Here is an 18,890-nt window from a genome sequence, read left to right as displayed (position 1 = left end):
CAGGGGGCTTGGAGATCATTCTATGCTTCATTTTAAGATTTTTTAATACAAAAAATGATAATGAAATAATTGTGAGAGCCATCTACCAATATATTTTTAATAGCTTGACAATAAATACTTTTTAAGGATGAAAGAAATTCCATATATGAAAAAAATCTCATTAGCATAGTTGGCTATCAATGTAGTGAAAAGGTAACAAATAAATTTTGAACCTAAATCTACACAGCTCTGAAAAATGGGTAAGTATAGGAGATTACTGGCTTCGGTACGCTTGCAATTAAGGTCACCCCCATGCTCAGTGCTAGGATCAGCATGGATGTGGAGAGATATGGCAAACTCCTCCAGGCAAGTATGCTCAAGGCCCTGAAGTATGATTGGACAATGGTCATAGTGGAAATTGTTTTAAGCCACATCGTTCCGAGAAGATGCCAGGCGGGCTGCTTTTATTTCAGGGCTGGTGAAGTAATCTGTTAAACAGGATCCTACACCAGGGAATAACATCAGCTTCTAGAAACAGAGGTTTTTCTTATTTGGCTGAGATAAGAGGGCTATAAATAAATTAGACCTTTTCCTCCCTTTTAACTGAAGGTTAAAGTTCTTACTAATCAGATAATCATGGAAGAGACTGTGTAAATAAATATTTGACCATGTGGTCTGCTCACAGTGTTGTCATACCTGGTCACCGCAGTTGGTAGTTTATGACTAAACAAACAACAGCCAAATGAGTTGGTGGATGTTCTTTATCAAAACCAGATATAGCTGATTAAATACTTCAGAAGCATTTCAGTAACTATCTATAATTTGACTGACTAATCTATCTACTATATTTTTCATGCAAATGAAATAAATATAAATGGGTTGCGGACCTCCCTTTCTTCCTTCCTTCCTCCCTACTTCCTTTTCTTCCTCCTTGTTTTTTTCCCTTTATTTGTGGTGAGGAAAGTGCTATTTGCAGAAGAATCTGCCTTTGCCTGTGCCTCATTACTATTACAGCAGCTGAGAAGACAAACATAAAGAATAGGATGGGGCTTACAAAATGACGTGCAGACCCGGGTTCTCATCTTTCAAATGGACTTGGGGATGATTCTGTGCTCAGAGGAAATAAAATGATTGAGAGAAAATGAAAGGATATTCAAATGAGGAGCATTTCTTGGTGTTACTATAGATCATGCTAAACTTCCATTAAAACCAGTACTTCCCATGTCATAATTATCTGGTATCTGCTGCCCAGGGATGCCAACAGATTTTGCAGACAGTAATTTGCCCATCCTCAAAACTGTCTGGGTTAAAGGAAAAAGTATATAAACTCATTCATTTCCATTCTCTAACTCCTGATTCTGCCACTCACCCACTCTGGCTCCTGCTGTGACAAATCAGACTTGGCAGGGGCTCCACCTCGCTTCTCTGGACGGTTCGCAGGAGTCATTAAACAAGAACTTCACTGTCATTATCAAAGCACCTAATATTTAGATTATACTTCTTCTGAGTAGCTCAAAACCTTCATATGTAATAATAATTTCTGTATTTTCCAGAGCATCCCTGAAATCCTTGTGGGGTCTTGCATTTAGCATCCAACATAAATAATAAACCACAGAAATAAAGAAAAATTTCAATTAGAGAAGGCCAATTTTAATACTTTTTTGCTTTCCAAACTTGTTTAAATGCCCTTTTGCTACACTGTCTTTTGAAAATCTCATTTATTTAGTGAAAGGTATAATAAATGAAAACAAATGCTGAGTTTCATTCTGGGCATGAAGATTTACCATCAAATGCGAAGGCTGATTTATAATACTTAGACTGAAAAGTAAGCTCTGCTTCCAATAAAGAGCTACCAGCATTTTTTATGAATAAGGTTTATGTTTAAGTTTCTTTGGTACGGATAATCATTTGCTAACTTTAGGAGAGGCAATGCTTTATTATGCATCCTCATTATAAGTAGGTATGAGACAATCACCTGAGGCTATTTTTGAAGACTGACCATGTGTGAAATTCTAACCTCTTTCTAGAAATCCAAACACACCATTCTAAAAGGGCACTACTGACAGTAGTCAGCAAACGACTAAAAGATGAATGTGTGATTTAAAACATCAAAAGTGCCAACAGAAACCTACAGTGTTAGTTAGCCAATGTCTATAGTATTAGCTAGTTAACCTTCTTTCATATCATAGAAGTTAATGTAAAAAAATTAATGTTCTGCAGATCAAGGATTCTAGACAGCCTTGACATTAACAAGCTTTTTGATTGAGGTCAAGTCACTTAATCTTTCCAAATCTTGTTTCCACCTTGTAAATAATGACGATTTAGACGACCCCTAACACTATATGTTTGTAAATTGCTTACCCTCTCTGACAAATAGGGATAATCTCTATTTTACCTAACCTCAGGGCCAATGAAAGGGTAGGGTATACATTTAATGAGCATAATGCCAACATGTGTACAGTTCTTTTTTTTTTTTAAGATTTTATTTATTTATCTTTAGAGAGAGAGAGGAAGGGAGGAAGAAAGAGAGGGAGCAAAACATCAATGTGTGGTTGCCTCTCACGTGACCCCTACTGGGGACTTGGCCCAAAACCCAAGTGTGTGCCCTGACTGGGAATCAAACAAGCGACCCTTTGTTTCGCAGACTGGTCCTCAATCCACTGAGCCACAGCAGCCAGGGCTCTGTACAGTTCTTAATAGTTTACAAAGTGCTTCTGTATATCTTATCTCTTTGATTCTCTCCACACCTTTGAAGTAGGTGTTATTAACTTCATTTCACAAATGAAGACACTGATGCTCAGAGAGATTAACAGACTTTCTTAAGGTCAGAGATCTAGTGTTGTCAGAGGTGGAAGCCAAACCCAGGTGTTCTGACTCTAAACCCAATGTTTTTGTTACAGAGATACAACCATTTCCTAACTCTTCCCCTGCCCAGTCTCTATGTCAGTTTTTTGAATGGTTGGTGTGGCCAATGCTTCTCTACATCAACAACTGAGTCAATTTTGAATCTTTTTTTAACTTTCAGAGAAGTCTATACAGTGTTCTTCGGTTCTATCTCCATGTGGCAATAAGAATTCATTCAAATACTGAGCCTGATAGGGTAACTGGTTTCCACTTCTGAATGTGTGAAACACTCCTGAGGTGTGGGAAAGACACTGAACTGTTTTTGATGGAAGAAATTTGCCTAGCAGGTTCTGGTTTGTGAGTCATACCTTTCTACCTCCTTCAGTGAGTTAACCCTGTCTTTCTGACCAAAATATTTTTGAGAATAGCATGTCTATTATACCTCCTTGGGATGATGAAGTGTTAAGGGGAAAAGATAGAGTACTTTACGTACATGGTACAGCTCCTGAATTACAGTTTTGTAAAAACACCTACTCAGTGGGAATAAAATGGCTGCAAAAAAAACAGAGATAAAACCTCAACTAAGAAAGAGCCCTGAGGTGGGGAGTCGGAGTCCTGGCTCTTTACGGTCTAGCTATGTGAGCTTGAGCAGAGCCTTTGACCTCTCTGCTCTTGATTTTCTCATCTGTAAAACAAAGAGTTTAAAAATAATTTCCAAGGTCATTCCTGCCCCCAAGGTTCTAGGAAAATTCAATAGTACACCCCAAAATGGAGTAAAAAGCCTGCTTCACTTAGTCGTAGGAACACTTGTGCCATGTTTTTTCCTGTCAGGGGAGTGAATTATCTAAACCAAACTAGGAAATGATAAACTTTTTTTCCAAAAAGAAAGCCCTCAGACTCTGTAAGAAATCACAATCCATGACTGGCCCTGGAATAGTGGTTTTCTACCTAATTTTTTTGAAGCAATGGTACTCTTTCTCCATATGAAATATTGCACAAAAGCCCAGACTGTGAAACCAGGCAGTATCAATGTAAGTGGAAGTGTTGGGCTGAACTGGGGAGGGTGGGGGAAAGGATAAAAGCTGCTCCCTCACCCTCGCCTCCCACCACCCTTCAAGGGCTCTTTGGTACGCTGTTGAAAACTATGGTCTCAGAATATGGTTTATCTGTCTCCACAGAAACAATAAATTTGGGTACTTTTTTCCCCAAAGTCCAATTTTTCAATAATCAAATAAATCTGTTTTCTGGTGTCACTATTTGAGTGTTGCAGAATCAGCTAACTTTTGGTGGTATTGAGTACTTTCAAGGAAAAAAAATAAGTCATTGAAAGGAGGTTGGCCTTAAGCTCCTAGTGAAACACTCCCAGAGGCTTGGAGAAATTACAAGGACCAAACCAGAATAAAGATGAAGTAGAAAAAATGTTTCCTGACTATAATAAAGTGGTTTGCAAAACATTTCCATTCCACTTTTCACTTTTGTGTTTAAAAACTGCTGATTAGAAGATCAGAGGAGTTTATGCTGATTATTAGCAAATGATGTTGCTCCTGTCTTAAGTGACATACTCTCAGTGCTGTTCCTGAGAACCAAATTCAGTTGGTAGGGGAATTATGAGGAACTTGAAAAATTCCAGATGGCTTTGAAATGTGTCCCACCACTGAATTACCTTTCCTTCCCAGTAAGTCTCACTCAAGGGTCCCTGTGGCCTGGCACACAGGTCATGCTGAGGTAGAACAAAAAGTGGAGGCTAACTCCCAACGAGCCTCTTGGACTTTAATGACCCAGAACTCAGGAGCTGAGCCCAAGCCAGACAAAATACAAAGCAGATGCCAAGTGAGAGGGTTCATGGAAAAGTCCAGATCGCTAGGCCAGGACAGTGGCTTCTGACAGTTTCAAAGCACATACAGATCAGACACCTTTAGAACAGAGGGACGCTGCAGGAACATGGCAGTAAGAGCGGTCTGGAAGCCGGAGTGGCGGGTGGGAAGTCTCAGAGCACACTCCTGAATTCTTAAAAGACACGGCATGCAATGCCATCCTGGGTTACAGAATATAAATTTCTCACCAGAAGCTCTTAAAACTGTCTTTTGTTCATGCATCACTTTATATTTGGTGAGTAAATTCCATACTTTCATGAGTTAGTCCTAATTATTATGCTTCTTTCACAGAAGAAAGTGAAAGTATAGCCCTGGCTAGGTGGCTCATTTGGTTGGAGTGTCATCCTGCACACCAAGAAGGTTATGGCTTTGAGTCTCAGTCAGGGCACATAACTAGGTTGCGGGTTTGGTCCCTGGTTGGGGTGTTGTACGGGAGGCATTGATCAATGTTTCTCTCTCACACCAATGTTCCTCTTTCTCTTCCTTTCTTTTTCCCTTCCTCTCTCTCTAAAACCAACCTTGGGTGAGGATTAAAAAGTAACTGACTAACTAACTAATGAAATGAAAATACAGAGAGATTAAATGAGTTCCACACAATCACATAGTGCAAAGGCACAGAGCGAAGTGGAATGCTATACTGCCACTCGATGTACATGCATCAAATATGTCTGAGAAAATGCCCCCAAAATCCACTATCCCTGGTTACTACCAGAGACGGGCACTGGTGCTGATAGACAGAGAAGCTTATGCTTCACTCTTGCTCCTTTGTATCCTTTATGTTTTTCACTATTTTGTGCACCTGTTACCTATAGCCTAAAGTATATTTAATTATAACAAAAAGATCTCATAGATTGTAAGTAGGCTCCATCCACTTCCTTTGCATTGTCTACAAAGGAGGCCTGGACAGGCCCTGCAGAGACTGGGTGGCCTGGTGCCACCAAAATCTTAGATATATTGGCACGGGTGGTGGGAATATTAAACAAAGTGTCCAGTATACCTGGCGTGGGGGAAAGACTGTTAGCAGTTCTGGGAGTACAGAGGATACTGGGACAAGGTAAATGGCACTATTTGAAAACAGCCAGGCAAATCCAGAATGAAGGGCATTCTACAAGCAACTGATCTAGACTCTTTAGAGAGCACCCACCATGAAAAAGTGGGAGTGGGGGAGAGAAGGCTGCTCTGGATGAAATGAGGCTGATGAGACATGGTGACCAAAAATAAGGTGTACACTTTGACTGGATCCTGGATTGGGACTGGGTGGATAACACAACTAGAAATACCTTTGGGATAGCCGAGAAAAGTGACTTTAGATTCGATGTTAGAAGATACTATGAAATTATTGATAATTTTCTTAGATGTGATAATGATATTGAGGTTGTGTTAGAGAATATCCTTACTTCAAAGAGAAGCATAATGAAGTAGTTATAGGTAAAGCATTATGGTGCATATAACTCTCTTTCAAGTGGTTCAGGGTGTGGGGGCTGAGTATACATACCTAGAGGGAAACGCAAAGCAAATGAAGGAAGATATTAACAATTGGCGAATCTAAGTGAAGACATATGGGTGCTAATTTTATTCTTTTAACTATTTTTGTAGGTTTAATTTTTTTCAAAGGTTGAGAGGGAACAATTTCAAAACAAAACCAAACAAAAAAAGGAAAAACAAACAGGGGAGTTTTGGGTTCCGTCCGACTCTGTCTCCAGCTGGTTTTCCAGCTTTGGGGAAAGTCCTGACTGTTTCTGGGTCTCAGTTTCCTGTTGGAGGAACGAGGAAACACGAGGAAATGACCTGGAAGGTAGCCCCAGTTCTGGTGTCTGTGGACATGGTGTGGAGCTTGTGGGAACAGGACTCGGTTATGCCTTCCCTGTCCTGTCCCCCTCCCCATCCCTCCAGACACTTGCCTATGTACCATTTTTCCTCAAAGAGCTTGTTTTGTGAAATCTTAAGGTATTTCTCCTTGTTGAAAAGACTTTAATGCACTGGTTTCATAACACTTTGCATGCTCTTAAAAAAAGTTCTAAAGGAATTTTAGTTCCAAAGGAACTGTAGTGAATATGAGGAATATGTTTATAAGTACACAGAAATGCACAAAACCAAAATCATTAAAGTACTGCCTATTAAAAACTGAACAGCATAAAAATGATAAAGCTACTTCAAGTTTTTCTTGCTGCTCTGTTATAATATCTCACTATAAATATATGACTCAACTTGTCACATATTGCTACAGTGATCAATATAGTTGTGGTTTTACTAATAAAGATTGAGAAAATTCTTTACATGGTTGTGGCAATAGAAGATACTATCAGCCAAATACTGCTTTGGAAATGACAGGGGAGTGTTGGGGCAGCATTGTGTTTGTACCTCTCACCGCCACGCGCTCAGCGAATTTATCTGAAGCAGTAGTTTTTATAGGCCTCTATCCTGAGGCCACGAGCTCAAGGGTGGCAGGGCACTCTGTACCCAGGAGAGCGTACTACATTTAGCAAGTGCTCAATTAATGCTTGTAATTTTATTGAAATCTAGCACCTCATTCAGCATAATTTGGTTTATAACTGTCGATTAGGAACAAAACAATACAACATCTTGTAACTGCTCATTTCCCTGATGTGGCTTCTTTTTTGTCTATGTTCAGTTTCATTAATAGTGCTTCCAGATTACAGACCTTTAATAGTGAGAATTGGGCAAATATGCACCTTTCTACACCCCACTGTGTAAAATGTAGTGGAACACTCAACGTGCTCTGTGACGACCACACTGACCACCCCCAGGCTGTCGGAGTGGGGCCTCAACTCCGTGTCAGCTTTGTCACCTTCTGCCCTTTGTCCAATCCTTAACAGGTCCCGGGGTGCCGTGTAACCAATTTCTTGGTTAACTTCTAGTAAATCTTTATTAAAACCTGGAAAAACTGGTGTAGTTTCATAAATCAGAGCAGTTCTGCTCTCAAAGGTATAGGAATTCTCTTTTTAACTGGAAATTTTGTTCTGGATAAATATGCCGATTTCATGGTGGTATGTTTGCTACAGTCTATAATTGATTAAAATCTCAAAGGAAGCTGAGGAACTGGCCTTCAAGATCCACAAAAGAGGTGGGTATGCTGATTCAAACATGAGCAGAACCCAAAGACTTTAAAGCATTAAGTGGGATTTATGCTGATGCAATGATATCTAACCACCCTGTGTTTGTCAGTGGTCCATGTGATTTAAGAATTATCCTCCACCTCATATTACAAAGAATCTAAAATATAAAAAAAAAACATTTTCTAGAAATCCATACAACATAAAAAAGTAAAAAAAAAAAAATTGCGCCCTGGCTAGGTGGCTCAGTTCATTGGAGCATTGTCTTGTACAACAAAAGGTTGCGGGTTTGATCGCTGGTCGGGGCACATATGGGAGGCAACGGATCGATTTTCTTTTTCACATCAATGTTCCCCTTCCTCTCTCTTTCTCCCTCCCCTCCTCTCTAAAATTAATTTTAAAAACATACCCTTGGGTGAGTATTAAAGAAAAAAGTATTTTTAATTTAAATAATCAAAATCAAGAAAAGCTTACATCTAAAGGGAGGAAGGGTCAAGGGAAGGAAAAGCTGAGCACTCATCTCAAGCTGTAAGACATGACACAGTGCTCACGGCGGGGCTTTGATTTTAGCTCAGAGCTTCCTGGCCATGAAAACCAAGAGGGAATCTTAAAATAGTTTCATAGTTTTCACTGATCACAAGGGGAAATATACTCCAGTTCTTTAAGGGAAACAAAGTTACTCCCCCACCAGTGAAAGTTCAAGTTCTATTTACATTTGCATCCTGTACTTGTACAGAATCTGGCAACACACAGCATTCCTCCTTCCCATCACTGAATCAACATTCCTTTTCTACCTTTTAATTCTAAAAGCAATCTTTCATGTAAAGCATCATACAAGGGACCCTGGGAAACTCAGAGCCTCACAAATGGGCCTAAAGAAAAGGAGGCGATGGGTTTCACCAATCTGTTTCTTGCTGTATCCACTATAACACACAGCAATACTCAAGTGTAGGTGGGATGTTGAGCTAAATAATGAATTAAGGTCACCTATTTCTGAAGGATACATTTGATCTGGAATATAATCTAGAATGTCTATGGACAGACTGTGTACCCCTACACAGGTCTGCGTGTGTACCTTTTCTTTCAACTGAATTTTCGATAATAATCACACAGCATGTGACTGAATTCAAAGTCATCTGCTCTAGTGAGGGCCGAAAGTGCAAGTGCTCCTTGTGGCTTGCACAGTAAGAGAGAATCAATGGGCTCATCTCGGGCTACAGGGGATCCACTCTCTATGCTCAGACTTCTAAAGGAGGATGCAGAGCAAACTGAGCAACGGCAAGACGGAAAAGCCTGAATGGAAGGCTGCATTTCTCCCAGGGTTACCATCTTCACTGTCAGCTGGGGAGCCGTCTATTCCTGTGTAATCCCGGCCCAAGTGGAAAGACAAAACAGTGCTGAGAACAGCATGTTTGGAGGGTGTACTCAGACCTCGGGAGGCTGCCTGGTTGGTGACAGGCAAGAATGGGAGTGGGGTGGGGGAACCTGGAATGAGGATGGCAGCTCTGAGATCTGGGGAAGAGATGTGTGGTTCCTCTAAGCGCCTGTTTTCGTTGTTGTTGCTTCCCCAGAACATTATGGCTGACATCGCATAACTTGTGAAGTGCAGTGCTCCTTCAAATTCTGGCATTATCATTTTTTGATTATCAGAGCAGACAAAACTACAGGCTCACTTTTTCTGTGACACATGAACTGATGAGAAGGTGAAGGTTTCTGTCTGCGCTGGGTGGAGACTACAACCACCCACTCACCACCACACCCAACGTCGGGGCTGAGTCTTAGGCAGATGTGGTCAGTGATGTCTTTCATTAGCCTTAGTTCATGCCATTACCTTGAACTTTTCTTCATAGTTCTCGAAGGCTTCCATTACCATACACACAGCCTCCATGGAGCGTTCCAGGCGGCCATCCACCCCGTTGAAGCGGTACATGCTGCCAGACACATCCACCACCAGGCGAAGGCGCTTGGGTTTCTGTTGGGGGCTCCCCAGCTGAGGGAGGGAAGAACAGTCTGGTGAACCAGAAAACCATCACTGGCTGCTCTTCTGGGGATCTCACTCACACAGGCCCAGAGTACCCGCCACGAGGCAGGCGGGCAAGCAATGGGTTCAGTGCTGCATGAGGCAGGGGGAAAGGCTTCTACCAACTGTAACTCAGTAAATGGAATTTCAGACTTGTGCTGGTAGTGGGGCCGTATGGGGAAGAGCTCCCTTTGGAATATATGGTCTTGGCAAGACCCAACCTAGTCTAGTAAAACTGCCATACTGGAGCGGATGCTGTCTTTAAAATAATAACCTGGAAAGATACAAACCCTAACATGTCATTATCATGCCATACCTTAGACTCGGTTACTCTAGCAAATCTGAGCTATTTCGAAAGTCCACATGAATTTTACTTGTACCTGTTGGGTAATGCTTTGAAGCTCATTTTCTACAGAGTTCACAAAAATGCCAGATTCCTAAAACAAGGTTCTGTGAGAGTGAGTCTAGCAAAGAACTGAAGGAAAGTGTTTCTTCAGTCTTTTGTGTTTAGCAGGCTTTCGGCTTTCTCCTCCCTCCAGTTACTGAATTACTGCTTCTCTTTACTTCCTTGGCAGTTAAAGGCCTAAAAGTAGCACTTACTGCCATTTAGCAACAACTGTCAATTAAATTATGAAAACCTCGTGAGTTTCAGTTTGATTTTGGATTCATGCCTGCCAATTTGCAGAATCAAAAGCAAAAGTATATTTGTTACTTTACTTATAAGAAAAAAGGAAGAAGAAAAATTCCAGACTATTCTGTTATTATATACTTGCTGACAGATATGAGAATTAATGAGCAGAGTAATAATTTGAAGAAAATACTGTGGATACTAGTGTAATGGTTTGAGACAAATTCAGTACATTTAAAAACTTGCTGAGTCTGCCTGAATTAAGAAGAGTACCACACATGCTTCCACGACTACTCACAATTTCAGATGCAGCTAAACACATTTGTTGACCACAATGAGTCAGTAGAGAAAGCAGCTGTTGACTCATACCGATGACATGGAAGTACGAACTCCCACAACTACCAAAGGATCCTCTCTGAACAAACTTTTACATGGAGTGCGTGACTCCCTCTCCTACTAGTCACCGTGCCCCCAGCTCTCGGTGGCTATTTCACAATTCTGATTATTCAGGGGCATAGGATGTCACAAGGCCTTCCAAGAAACTCAGTAGTTCATTTTATTGCCATTGTTTTGCAAATATTTGAATATTAGACTATCTAAAGCTTTATATATGTTTACATTATAGTTATTTGAAGGAAAATTCCTTGTTTTCTAAAATTTTCTTCATAGGATGGACACAGATCTTTAAAGCAACAGAACAGAAGAAAAGCACAAGGCTACTCTGGTGTTTTCACTCCCATGAGCCTCTGGGATTCACAGGCTCCCAGGGTCTTCAGTCTCCTCTAGAGCACCCTGCTTGGTGTGTGGGAGCTGATCTGCAGGGAAGCATCAGCCTGTCTCTTGGCTACTGGCTTCCAGGTGGGCTCTGCTGATGGGAGGCACTGGCAGGAGGTCAGAGGGTGAGGGTGGGATATTTACTCCCTCGGCCCCTTCTCTGCTGTGGCCCATGGGCGAGCTCTCCTTCCACTGCGGGCACAGTTTCTCTCGGTTTTGTCCTCTGCAGGCTCTTGCCCTCTGTGCCTTTCAGACCTGGGATGGGTTAGGGCTCTGCTGTCGGGATCCTATAGTGCCTCTGTCTGGCTTTCCTAGACGCCCCCCCCTGACTTCCATAAATAGTCTTTCTAATAAGTGTTCCATAAATTACTCAGTTTGAGCATGCCTGCTTGGTGTTTCTTGCCTCATGCTTAGATTTTGAATAATATAATACATAGTATAGTAGTTGTGTTTTTTCTAATTTTTTTTAATACAGTGCTTTCCTTGGTTGTATATTCAAGGTTAATGGTGTTTTGACAAGGACATCAACTCAAGAAAGCAGTTGTCTGTGGGGAAGGCCAAACTCTGCAGATCTGAGGAGACTAGTTGACCATTACTTACTTGTGGCTCCAGCTCACCCCGGCGTTTGTAGATGGCTTTCTCTCCAGTCAACCCATCAATGATCTTGGCATCATCTAGTTCCCCAGTAGCTTGGTGTCTGAGCCACTGTCTTTCTTTACCCTTAGCCTACAATGACACACACACACACAAATCCTTATTTTAATTAGATCTGCAGGGTCAACATGAAACATACCCAGGATCTCTTTAAAAAAGTAATGGTTCTGCATAAATACAGTTTCATAAATGAACTGATTTCTGCTCTGCTGACACAGAAATGCCCTTTGTGTGGATTACATCAATTTTAATTGTTTTAACATATGGAATAATAAAACAAACTCACTTAGAGCACATACTAATGGGAAAACAGTATGCAAATGAAGTCCTTGAGAAATATGCAATATCTGAAAATGTAATCATGATGCACTGCTAACTGATTTTTGATCAGTGTATTCCTAGAAAATTTATTATGTAGCAAAACAATGAGATTGAACTTGTTAACACTGTCTGCAAGCACGGAGAATCTTCAGAACTCTTTGTTTTGGAAAGAAGTTGTCATTCAAGTTCTCTACAGTGCAATGGGAACAGCTAGAAACAACAGTGTGTGAACATTTGGTACTCCGCATGTCTCATTGACCATCCATACTTCAAAATCTAATGGTATTTCCCTGTAATATCTTCCCACAATAAGTTACAGCTATGCCAGGTGGACTAAGTTGGTAGTTAAACAATAAAGAATTATAGTATCTTAGTCAAGGCATAGGATTTTAATAGCCAGGGATTATATTTATTTTAAGAAGAGGAAGGAATAGCTAAAGTATTTTTATACATGCTCACGTAGTGAAGATCATGTGTTCTAGAGTCAGACAGCCCTGTTCCAGTCTTCCCTTCCCCATGATCAGATGTCTGACCTCAAAAGTTACTTAACCAGTGTGCATTTCAGTGTCTCCATTTCTAAAAAGAAAACACTAGTTTCTACTTTAATGAGTTATTTGTGAAGGTTATATGAGCTACCACATGGAATTAGCTGAGAAAGGGCCTGGCAACCTATGTTAGCTCGTTTCTTCATCATCATCATTGTCAGGTGAGACGTAATAAAGACAACCAAGTACACATTGATATAAGAATACTTCCATCACTGTTTTGAGGTGGCAGTATGACAGCGTTGTCACTGAAAAAATACCACTGGCAAGCCATCCTTCAGGCAGCCAGTATCTATTTTAGGGACAGACTAACCACCCCACAAAGAAGCCCCACACCATGAAACTCTGGGTAGTGCTGTATGTGTTGTTTTTTTGTTCCTAATATGCTTGCTGCAAACAGGCACAAAATTACTGTATTTGAATACAAATATATTAATGTGAATATGAAATAAAAAGAGGAAAAGTCCTAAGCTGCCAGCATTAACATATTCAATTTGGTTGGCAGTTAATTCCAGCAACTACCAAGTTTGTGTCCCTTGGGAGTGTGTTCTTTCCTGATATGTGTTCTTGGTAAGACCTCCATGATCTCAAAGGAAAATGGGACTCACTGCAGCATAGCTCGATGAGTTCATGTAACTTTGTAAAATGCACAGCTACATGTGGCAGGAGGAAGGGATGCGCAGAGTTTTCCAAAATCCTTTCTCAGTGGGCTATGGATCCGACAGCCAAAGTTTAGCTGTCCCTGCAACAGTGATTGGGATCTGGCTCCTGTTTCCTCATTTTCCCAATCATTCCTGATGTGTTGCTTCTAGGATACCTTATGCTGGCAAATGCAACTGTGGATGAGTATTGAGGTCCCTTCCAACCCTGAGATTCTATGACTCTTGGAGGTACCTATCGGCAGAGCACTGGCTTCTAATGCCTTTCATAGGTGAGGACAGACTCTCACAGAGGAGCACTGCAGAAGTAAAAGGGAAAGTGGTAGCAGTAGTCATCTGCCACCAACGTGGCATGGAAGCTGGATTCTAGAGCTGGGTATGAGACGAATATGGGATTAGAACTGGAACAAGAGTACATGACCTGTCATGTAACAGCTGTATCGCTGTTATCAAGTACTGATTTTCAAAGTTTTATCAATTCATTGGCAAGGGAATGACCCTGAGGACTCCCCATCCAATTCCATAGCTGCTACATTGATTTTATTAACCAGTGATGTTTTAACCCACAAAGAACCATAGCAATGCCTGCAGATTAAGTACTTTCTGTGATTTTTAATTCAGGTCACACCTGTAGTAAAAATAAGTTCAAAACCCCATCATTTCACCATAGTAAAAATATAAAATGCCAAACTTCTAACTAATAATTCTACTCCCTTCCCCAAGTTTAGTGTTTCTGAAAGCAGAAGATATCTTCTAATTGATGGCCTAAGACACTTGCCAAGGTAACAGGCAGAGGGATTAGCTGGGCCATGGTTGCTATTCTTGGAGACCATAGATATGACCTTGTCTGAGCATAGCAGGTGTCATCCTGCTGAATTCTTTTTCACTGGCAGTACAGAAAATTGACATTTAATTTGAGTTAAAACTCCTAATTCTTAATTTAAATGGATTAAGAAACATGACACTAAAATAGAGCATTAGAATAATGAGCAAAGACATGGAGCCCTAGAATACAAATATAAGTGAAGGAGGATTCTTTGCTGCAGAAATGACTGCACTTCCAATAAGATCTACAAGGTATAATCCACCCTGGCTGGTGTAGTTCAGTGGATTGAGCCCAGGCCTGCAAACCAAAGGATCAAGGTTCAATTCCCAGTCAGGACACATGCCTGAGTTGCAGGCCAGTTCCCGGTAGGGGACGCATGAGAGGCAACCATACGTTGATATTTCTCTCCCTCTCTCCTTCCCTTCCCCTCTAAAGATAAATAAATAAAATCTTTTAAAAAAATCCTACAAAGTATAATCCCCTAACAGAAGGAATCTGGGTTTAAATTTGTGAGGAGACCATATGCATAGAGGACTGCATGTCACAGGCCAGGCCTTGAAATTAAAGAGAGGAGAAACCTCTACATTTCATAAAAGTAGATCACAGCATTTTTAAAGTTAATGAAAGCTGGGGAGACTGACTCATTTACCATGAAGAATAATCACTCAGACACTATACACCTGTCCAAAAGTTCAAGGGAAGCTACCGAATTTTCAGTCACATGTAATTCAATTAAGTACAATTTGTAACTCTCAGTTAAACCGAATACTTAAGTAGAAAGTATAAAATATCACAGTGTTTGGACTTCTGGTCAAGACGGCAGCATAGGCAGGCATGGCTTGCCCCTTTGCACAACCACAACAGCTAAATTACAGCTAAAATATATTAACACCTGTAAATTATAGCTAAGATATAGCTGCAACCATCACTCAGAACTGACAGAAATTGAGTTGAGTGAAAGTCTGACATTTATAGAATTAAAGAAGTCACGGCCACCCAGACTGGCAGGGGGGCATAGACATAGACCTGGCTAGCCCCACATCCACATGTGGCGGATAAAAATTTGGGAGGGATATCTTGGGAGTGAGGAGACCCAGTCCCACACCAGGCCCCCCAGCCTAGGGTTCCAGTGCCAGAAAGCTAAGTCCCCCAAACTTCTGGCTGCAAAATCAGCAGGGATTGAGTCAGTGGAAGAAACTGGTGGACCCCCAAGCAATTCCTCTTAAAGAACCCACACATGGACTCACCTACTCAGACTCACTCTCTCTGAGCTCCAGTGCCAGGAAGGTAGCTTGAGAAGCACCAATGGCATGCATGGGGAGGCTGAAGTGTCTGGCATTGGGTTGGGCAGAGGCCATTGTCCCTTTTCTGGGCCCTACCTCCACAGACTCAGCAGACTGGCGTTGTATCTAAGATTCCATCAACCTGGCTAAAACTGTTGGAGATCTCTGGAGATCTGCCTTGGAGATCCCCAGAGACTGCACCCCCCAAATTACGGGCCCACCCAAGCTGCTTTTCCATAATGAACACACAAGCAGCAGCTGGCCTCAATGAGCCCCAGACCCAGAACCAGCAGCCTAGATTCACAGCTTGGTGTTGCCTGGAAATCTCCAAGCCCAGCACAAGTATCAGCCATCTCAGATTGCTTTATAACACAGGCAGGGTAGTCCTGGGCAAAACATAGGTTGGGGATGATCTTGGCCTACACCACCTGGGAAACCCCAGGGCCAAGGCACCCAGTGGACAGCTACAGACCACGTTATAACACCACCACCCTGCTGCTGCACAGCTGATTGTCCATGGAGGGTGGAGGTTGGTGGTCAGTAGTCACAGCCAGTCATTACAGCTGACTGGCCTGGGTAAACCCCTCCCGTTGATCTGCCAACAGCAATCAAGACTCAAATATAAGAAGAGAGTGTACTCAGCCCATGCACAGGGCGCACCTCATGTACTCAGCTTGGATGACAGGGGAGGCTGTGTCACTGGACCCTACAGGACACTTGCTACATTAGGTCACACTACCAAGACATGGAGTCAAAGCAGCTCTACTTAATACATAGAAGGAGGCTTCCAAAATAAGGTAACAAAGAAACATGGCCCAAATTAAAAAACAGATCAAAACTCCAGAAAAAAGAGCTAAACAAAATAAGCAATCTATCAGATGCAGAGTTCAAAATGCTAGTTAATAGGATACTCAAGAGCTTAGTGAGGACCTCAGCAGAATTAAAAAGATCCAGTCAGAAACAAAGAATACATTAATTGAAATAAAGAACACTTTACAGGGAAACAACAGTAGAGTGGATGAAGCTGACAATCAAATCAATGATTTGGAATGTAAGGAAGGAAAAAGCAACCAATCATAACAAGACGAAAAGAGAGTCCAAAAAAAATGAGGATAGTGCCCTGGCTGGTGCAGCTCAGTGGATTTTGCGCGGGCCTGCATACCACACGATCGCAGTTCGATTCCCAGTCAGGGCACATTCCTGGGTTGCAGGCCAGTTCCCAGCAGGGGACTCACAAGAAGCAACCATACATTGATATTTCCTTCCTCATCTCCTCCCTTCCCCTCTAAAGATAAATAAATAAAATCTTTAAAAAAATGAGCATAGTGTAAGCAACCTGTAGGACTTTAAGCAATCTAACATTTGTTTAATAGGGTGCCAGAAGGAGAAGAGAAAGAGCAAGAAATTGGAAATCTATTTGAAAAATAATGAAAAAAACTTTTCTAATTTGGTGAAGAAAATAGACACACAAGTCCAGGAAGCACAGTACCCCAAACAAGATGGAGGCAAAGAGGCCTACACCAATACACATCATAATTAAAATGCCAAACATTAAAGATAAACAGATGGGGGAGTGTGGAACAATGGGTGAGAGAAGGGATTAAGAAGTACAAATAATATAAGACAGAAAATTGTACTTGAACAAGAATTAAATAAAAAATAAAAAAATGTGTAAATAAATAAAAAAAAAGAAGTACAAATAGTTCATTACAGAACAGCCATGGGGATGTAAAGTATAGTATAGGAAATGGAGTAGCCAAAGAACTTACACCCATGACCTGTGGATATGAACAATGGTATGGGGATTGCTTGAGGGAGTAGGGAGTACTCAATGGAGGGGAGCAAAAGGGAAAAAATAAGGACAACTGTAATAATATAACCAATAAAATATAATTAAAAATATTACAGTTTTTGATAAGACTAGAGATTACACTGCCAATTCTAAAGGAATCAAAGAGGTCTGGATCACGAGTATGGGTTAATAAAAGTGAAAAGATAAAGCACTGTGTCACTCTCTAGCTTGCTCCTCTATTTTACTTTCTTTATACTTATCACTGTTTACAAACATATTATCTTTCTCTCTCTATTATCTACCTGATCTACTAGAAAGTAAGGGTCATGGATAAGAACCCTTCGTCAGTTCAGATTAAGAACAGTGCCTGAAGCATAGTAGGTGTTCAATAAAAATTTATTGAATGAAAGTTGATTGCTTCCCATAAAATGTTAAGTGATAAAAGTATGAAATGAAAGCATGTTTATACAGAATTATCTCAATGTATATGCATGTATATTATATACATATAAAAATATGTAGGAGAAAAATAAAGCAATAATAATCATGCTCATTTTTGAGTTATGAAATTATGGATGATACTGTTTTCTTCTATTAATTTATTTTTCCAATTTTCATATAATTTGTGACTTTTACAATCTGAAAAAACAGAAATAAGCTTTTTTTCTCAAAGGGATTTAAAAAATCATTTATATATATATTTTAAAGATTATTTATTTATTTATTTGTTGAGAAAGGGGAAGGAGGAAGAAAGGGAGAGAAACAACACGTGTACAAGAAACAGTGATTAGTTGCCTCTTTTATGTTCCCCAACTAGGGACCCAGCCTGCAACCCAGACATCAAACTGGGAATCAAACCAGTGATCTTTTGGTCCACAGTCTGACACTCAATCCACTGGGTCACACAAGCCAGGGCTCATTTTATACTTTTAAGAAATATATCTTTCTTAACACCAGTTCACAGGTTATGGAGAGCAGGGCTTCTCAAATTTAATGTGCATACAAATAACTTAGGGATCTTACTGAAATTCAATTCCTAATTCAGTAGGTCTAGGCTGGTACTTGAGACTCTGCATTTCTAACAAGTTCCTAGGTGTAGCTGGCCCACAGACCACATACTGATGAGAAGGGACATGGAGGATTCCTGGGGGATGCGAGTGGTCTGTGCGGTGCCTGTTGAAAACCACCATATAGAACAGCACTAGCAAAGACCCCGTCTCTCTCTGAAGTTTGCTCCCTACCTCCGATAAACTAATAAAATGGTGTGGAGATCTCTTCATCTTCTCAGTGATGGCCACAATCATTACTTTCCCCCCAAATGTAATATGTACCAAAGTTTATCTTACTAAAAAAATCTATCAAAAGGATAAGAAGACAAGCCACAGACTGGGAGAAGATATTTACAAAAGACATAACTGATAAAAATTGTTATCCAAAATACACAAAGAACTCTTAAAACTCAACAATAAGGAAATTAACACATTGATAAAAAAATCTGAACAGATGTCTTACCAAAGGAAATATACAGATGGCAAAGAAGCATATGAAAAGATGCATAACATCATATATAACTCGGGAATTGCAATGAGAATGAGATACCACCACACACCTGTTAGG

At 40.7% G+C, this 18,890-nt stretch overlaps 1 protein-coding gene across 3 annotated transcripts in view; it reads right to left on the bottom strand.

The window, feature by feature from the left end:
* The window catches only part of VWA8 (von Willebrand factor A domain containing 8), a 406,775-nt gene that overhangs the window by 17,881 nt on the left and 370,004 nt on the right, over positions 1 to 18,890 (bottom strand). For all 3 annotated transcript variants that reach the window (XM_037060277.1, XM_037060261.1, XM_037060267.1), the window contains 2 exons: positions 11,794 to 11,919; positions 9,603 to 9,761 (listed from right to left, as the gene is read on the bottom strand). In XM_037060277.1, coding sequence (XP_036916172.1) covers positions 9,603 to 9,761; positions 11,794 to 11,919 — 285 coding nt within the window. The remainder of the gene's footprint in view (positions 1 to 9,602; positions 9,762 to 11,793; positions 11,920 to 18,890) is intronic.

This window comes from Sturnira hondurensis, unplaced genomic scaffold, assembly GCF_014824575.4.
Source record: "Sturnira hondurensis isolate 20B ecotype Veracruz unplaced genomic scaffold, ASM1482457v3 Scaffold0001074, whole genome shotgun sequence".
Taxonomy (NCBI): Eukaryota; Metazoa; Chordata; class Mammalia; order Chiroptera; family Phyllostomidae; genus Sturnira; species Sturnira hondurensis.
The sequence above is the reverse complement of the archived record's forward strand: the minus strand, read 5'-3'. Positions and strand labels throughout refer to the sequence as shown.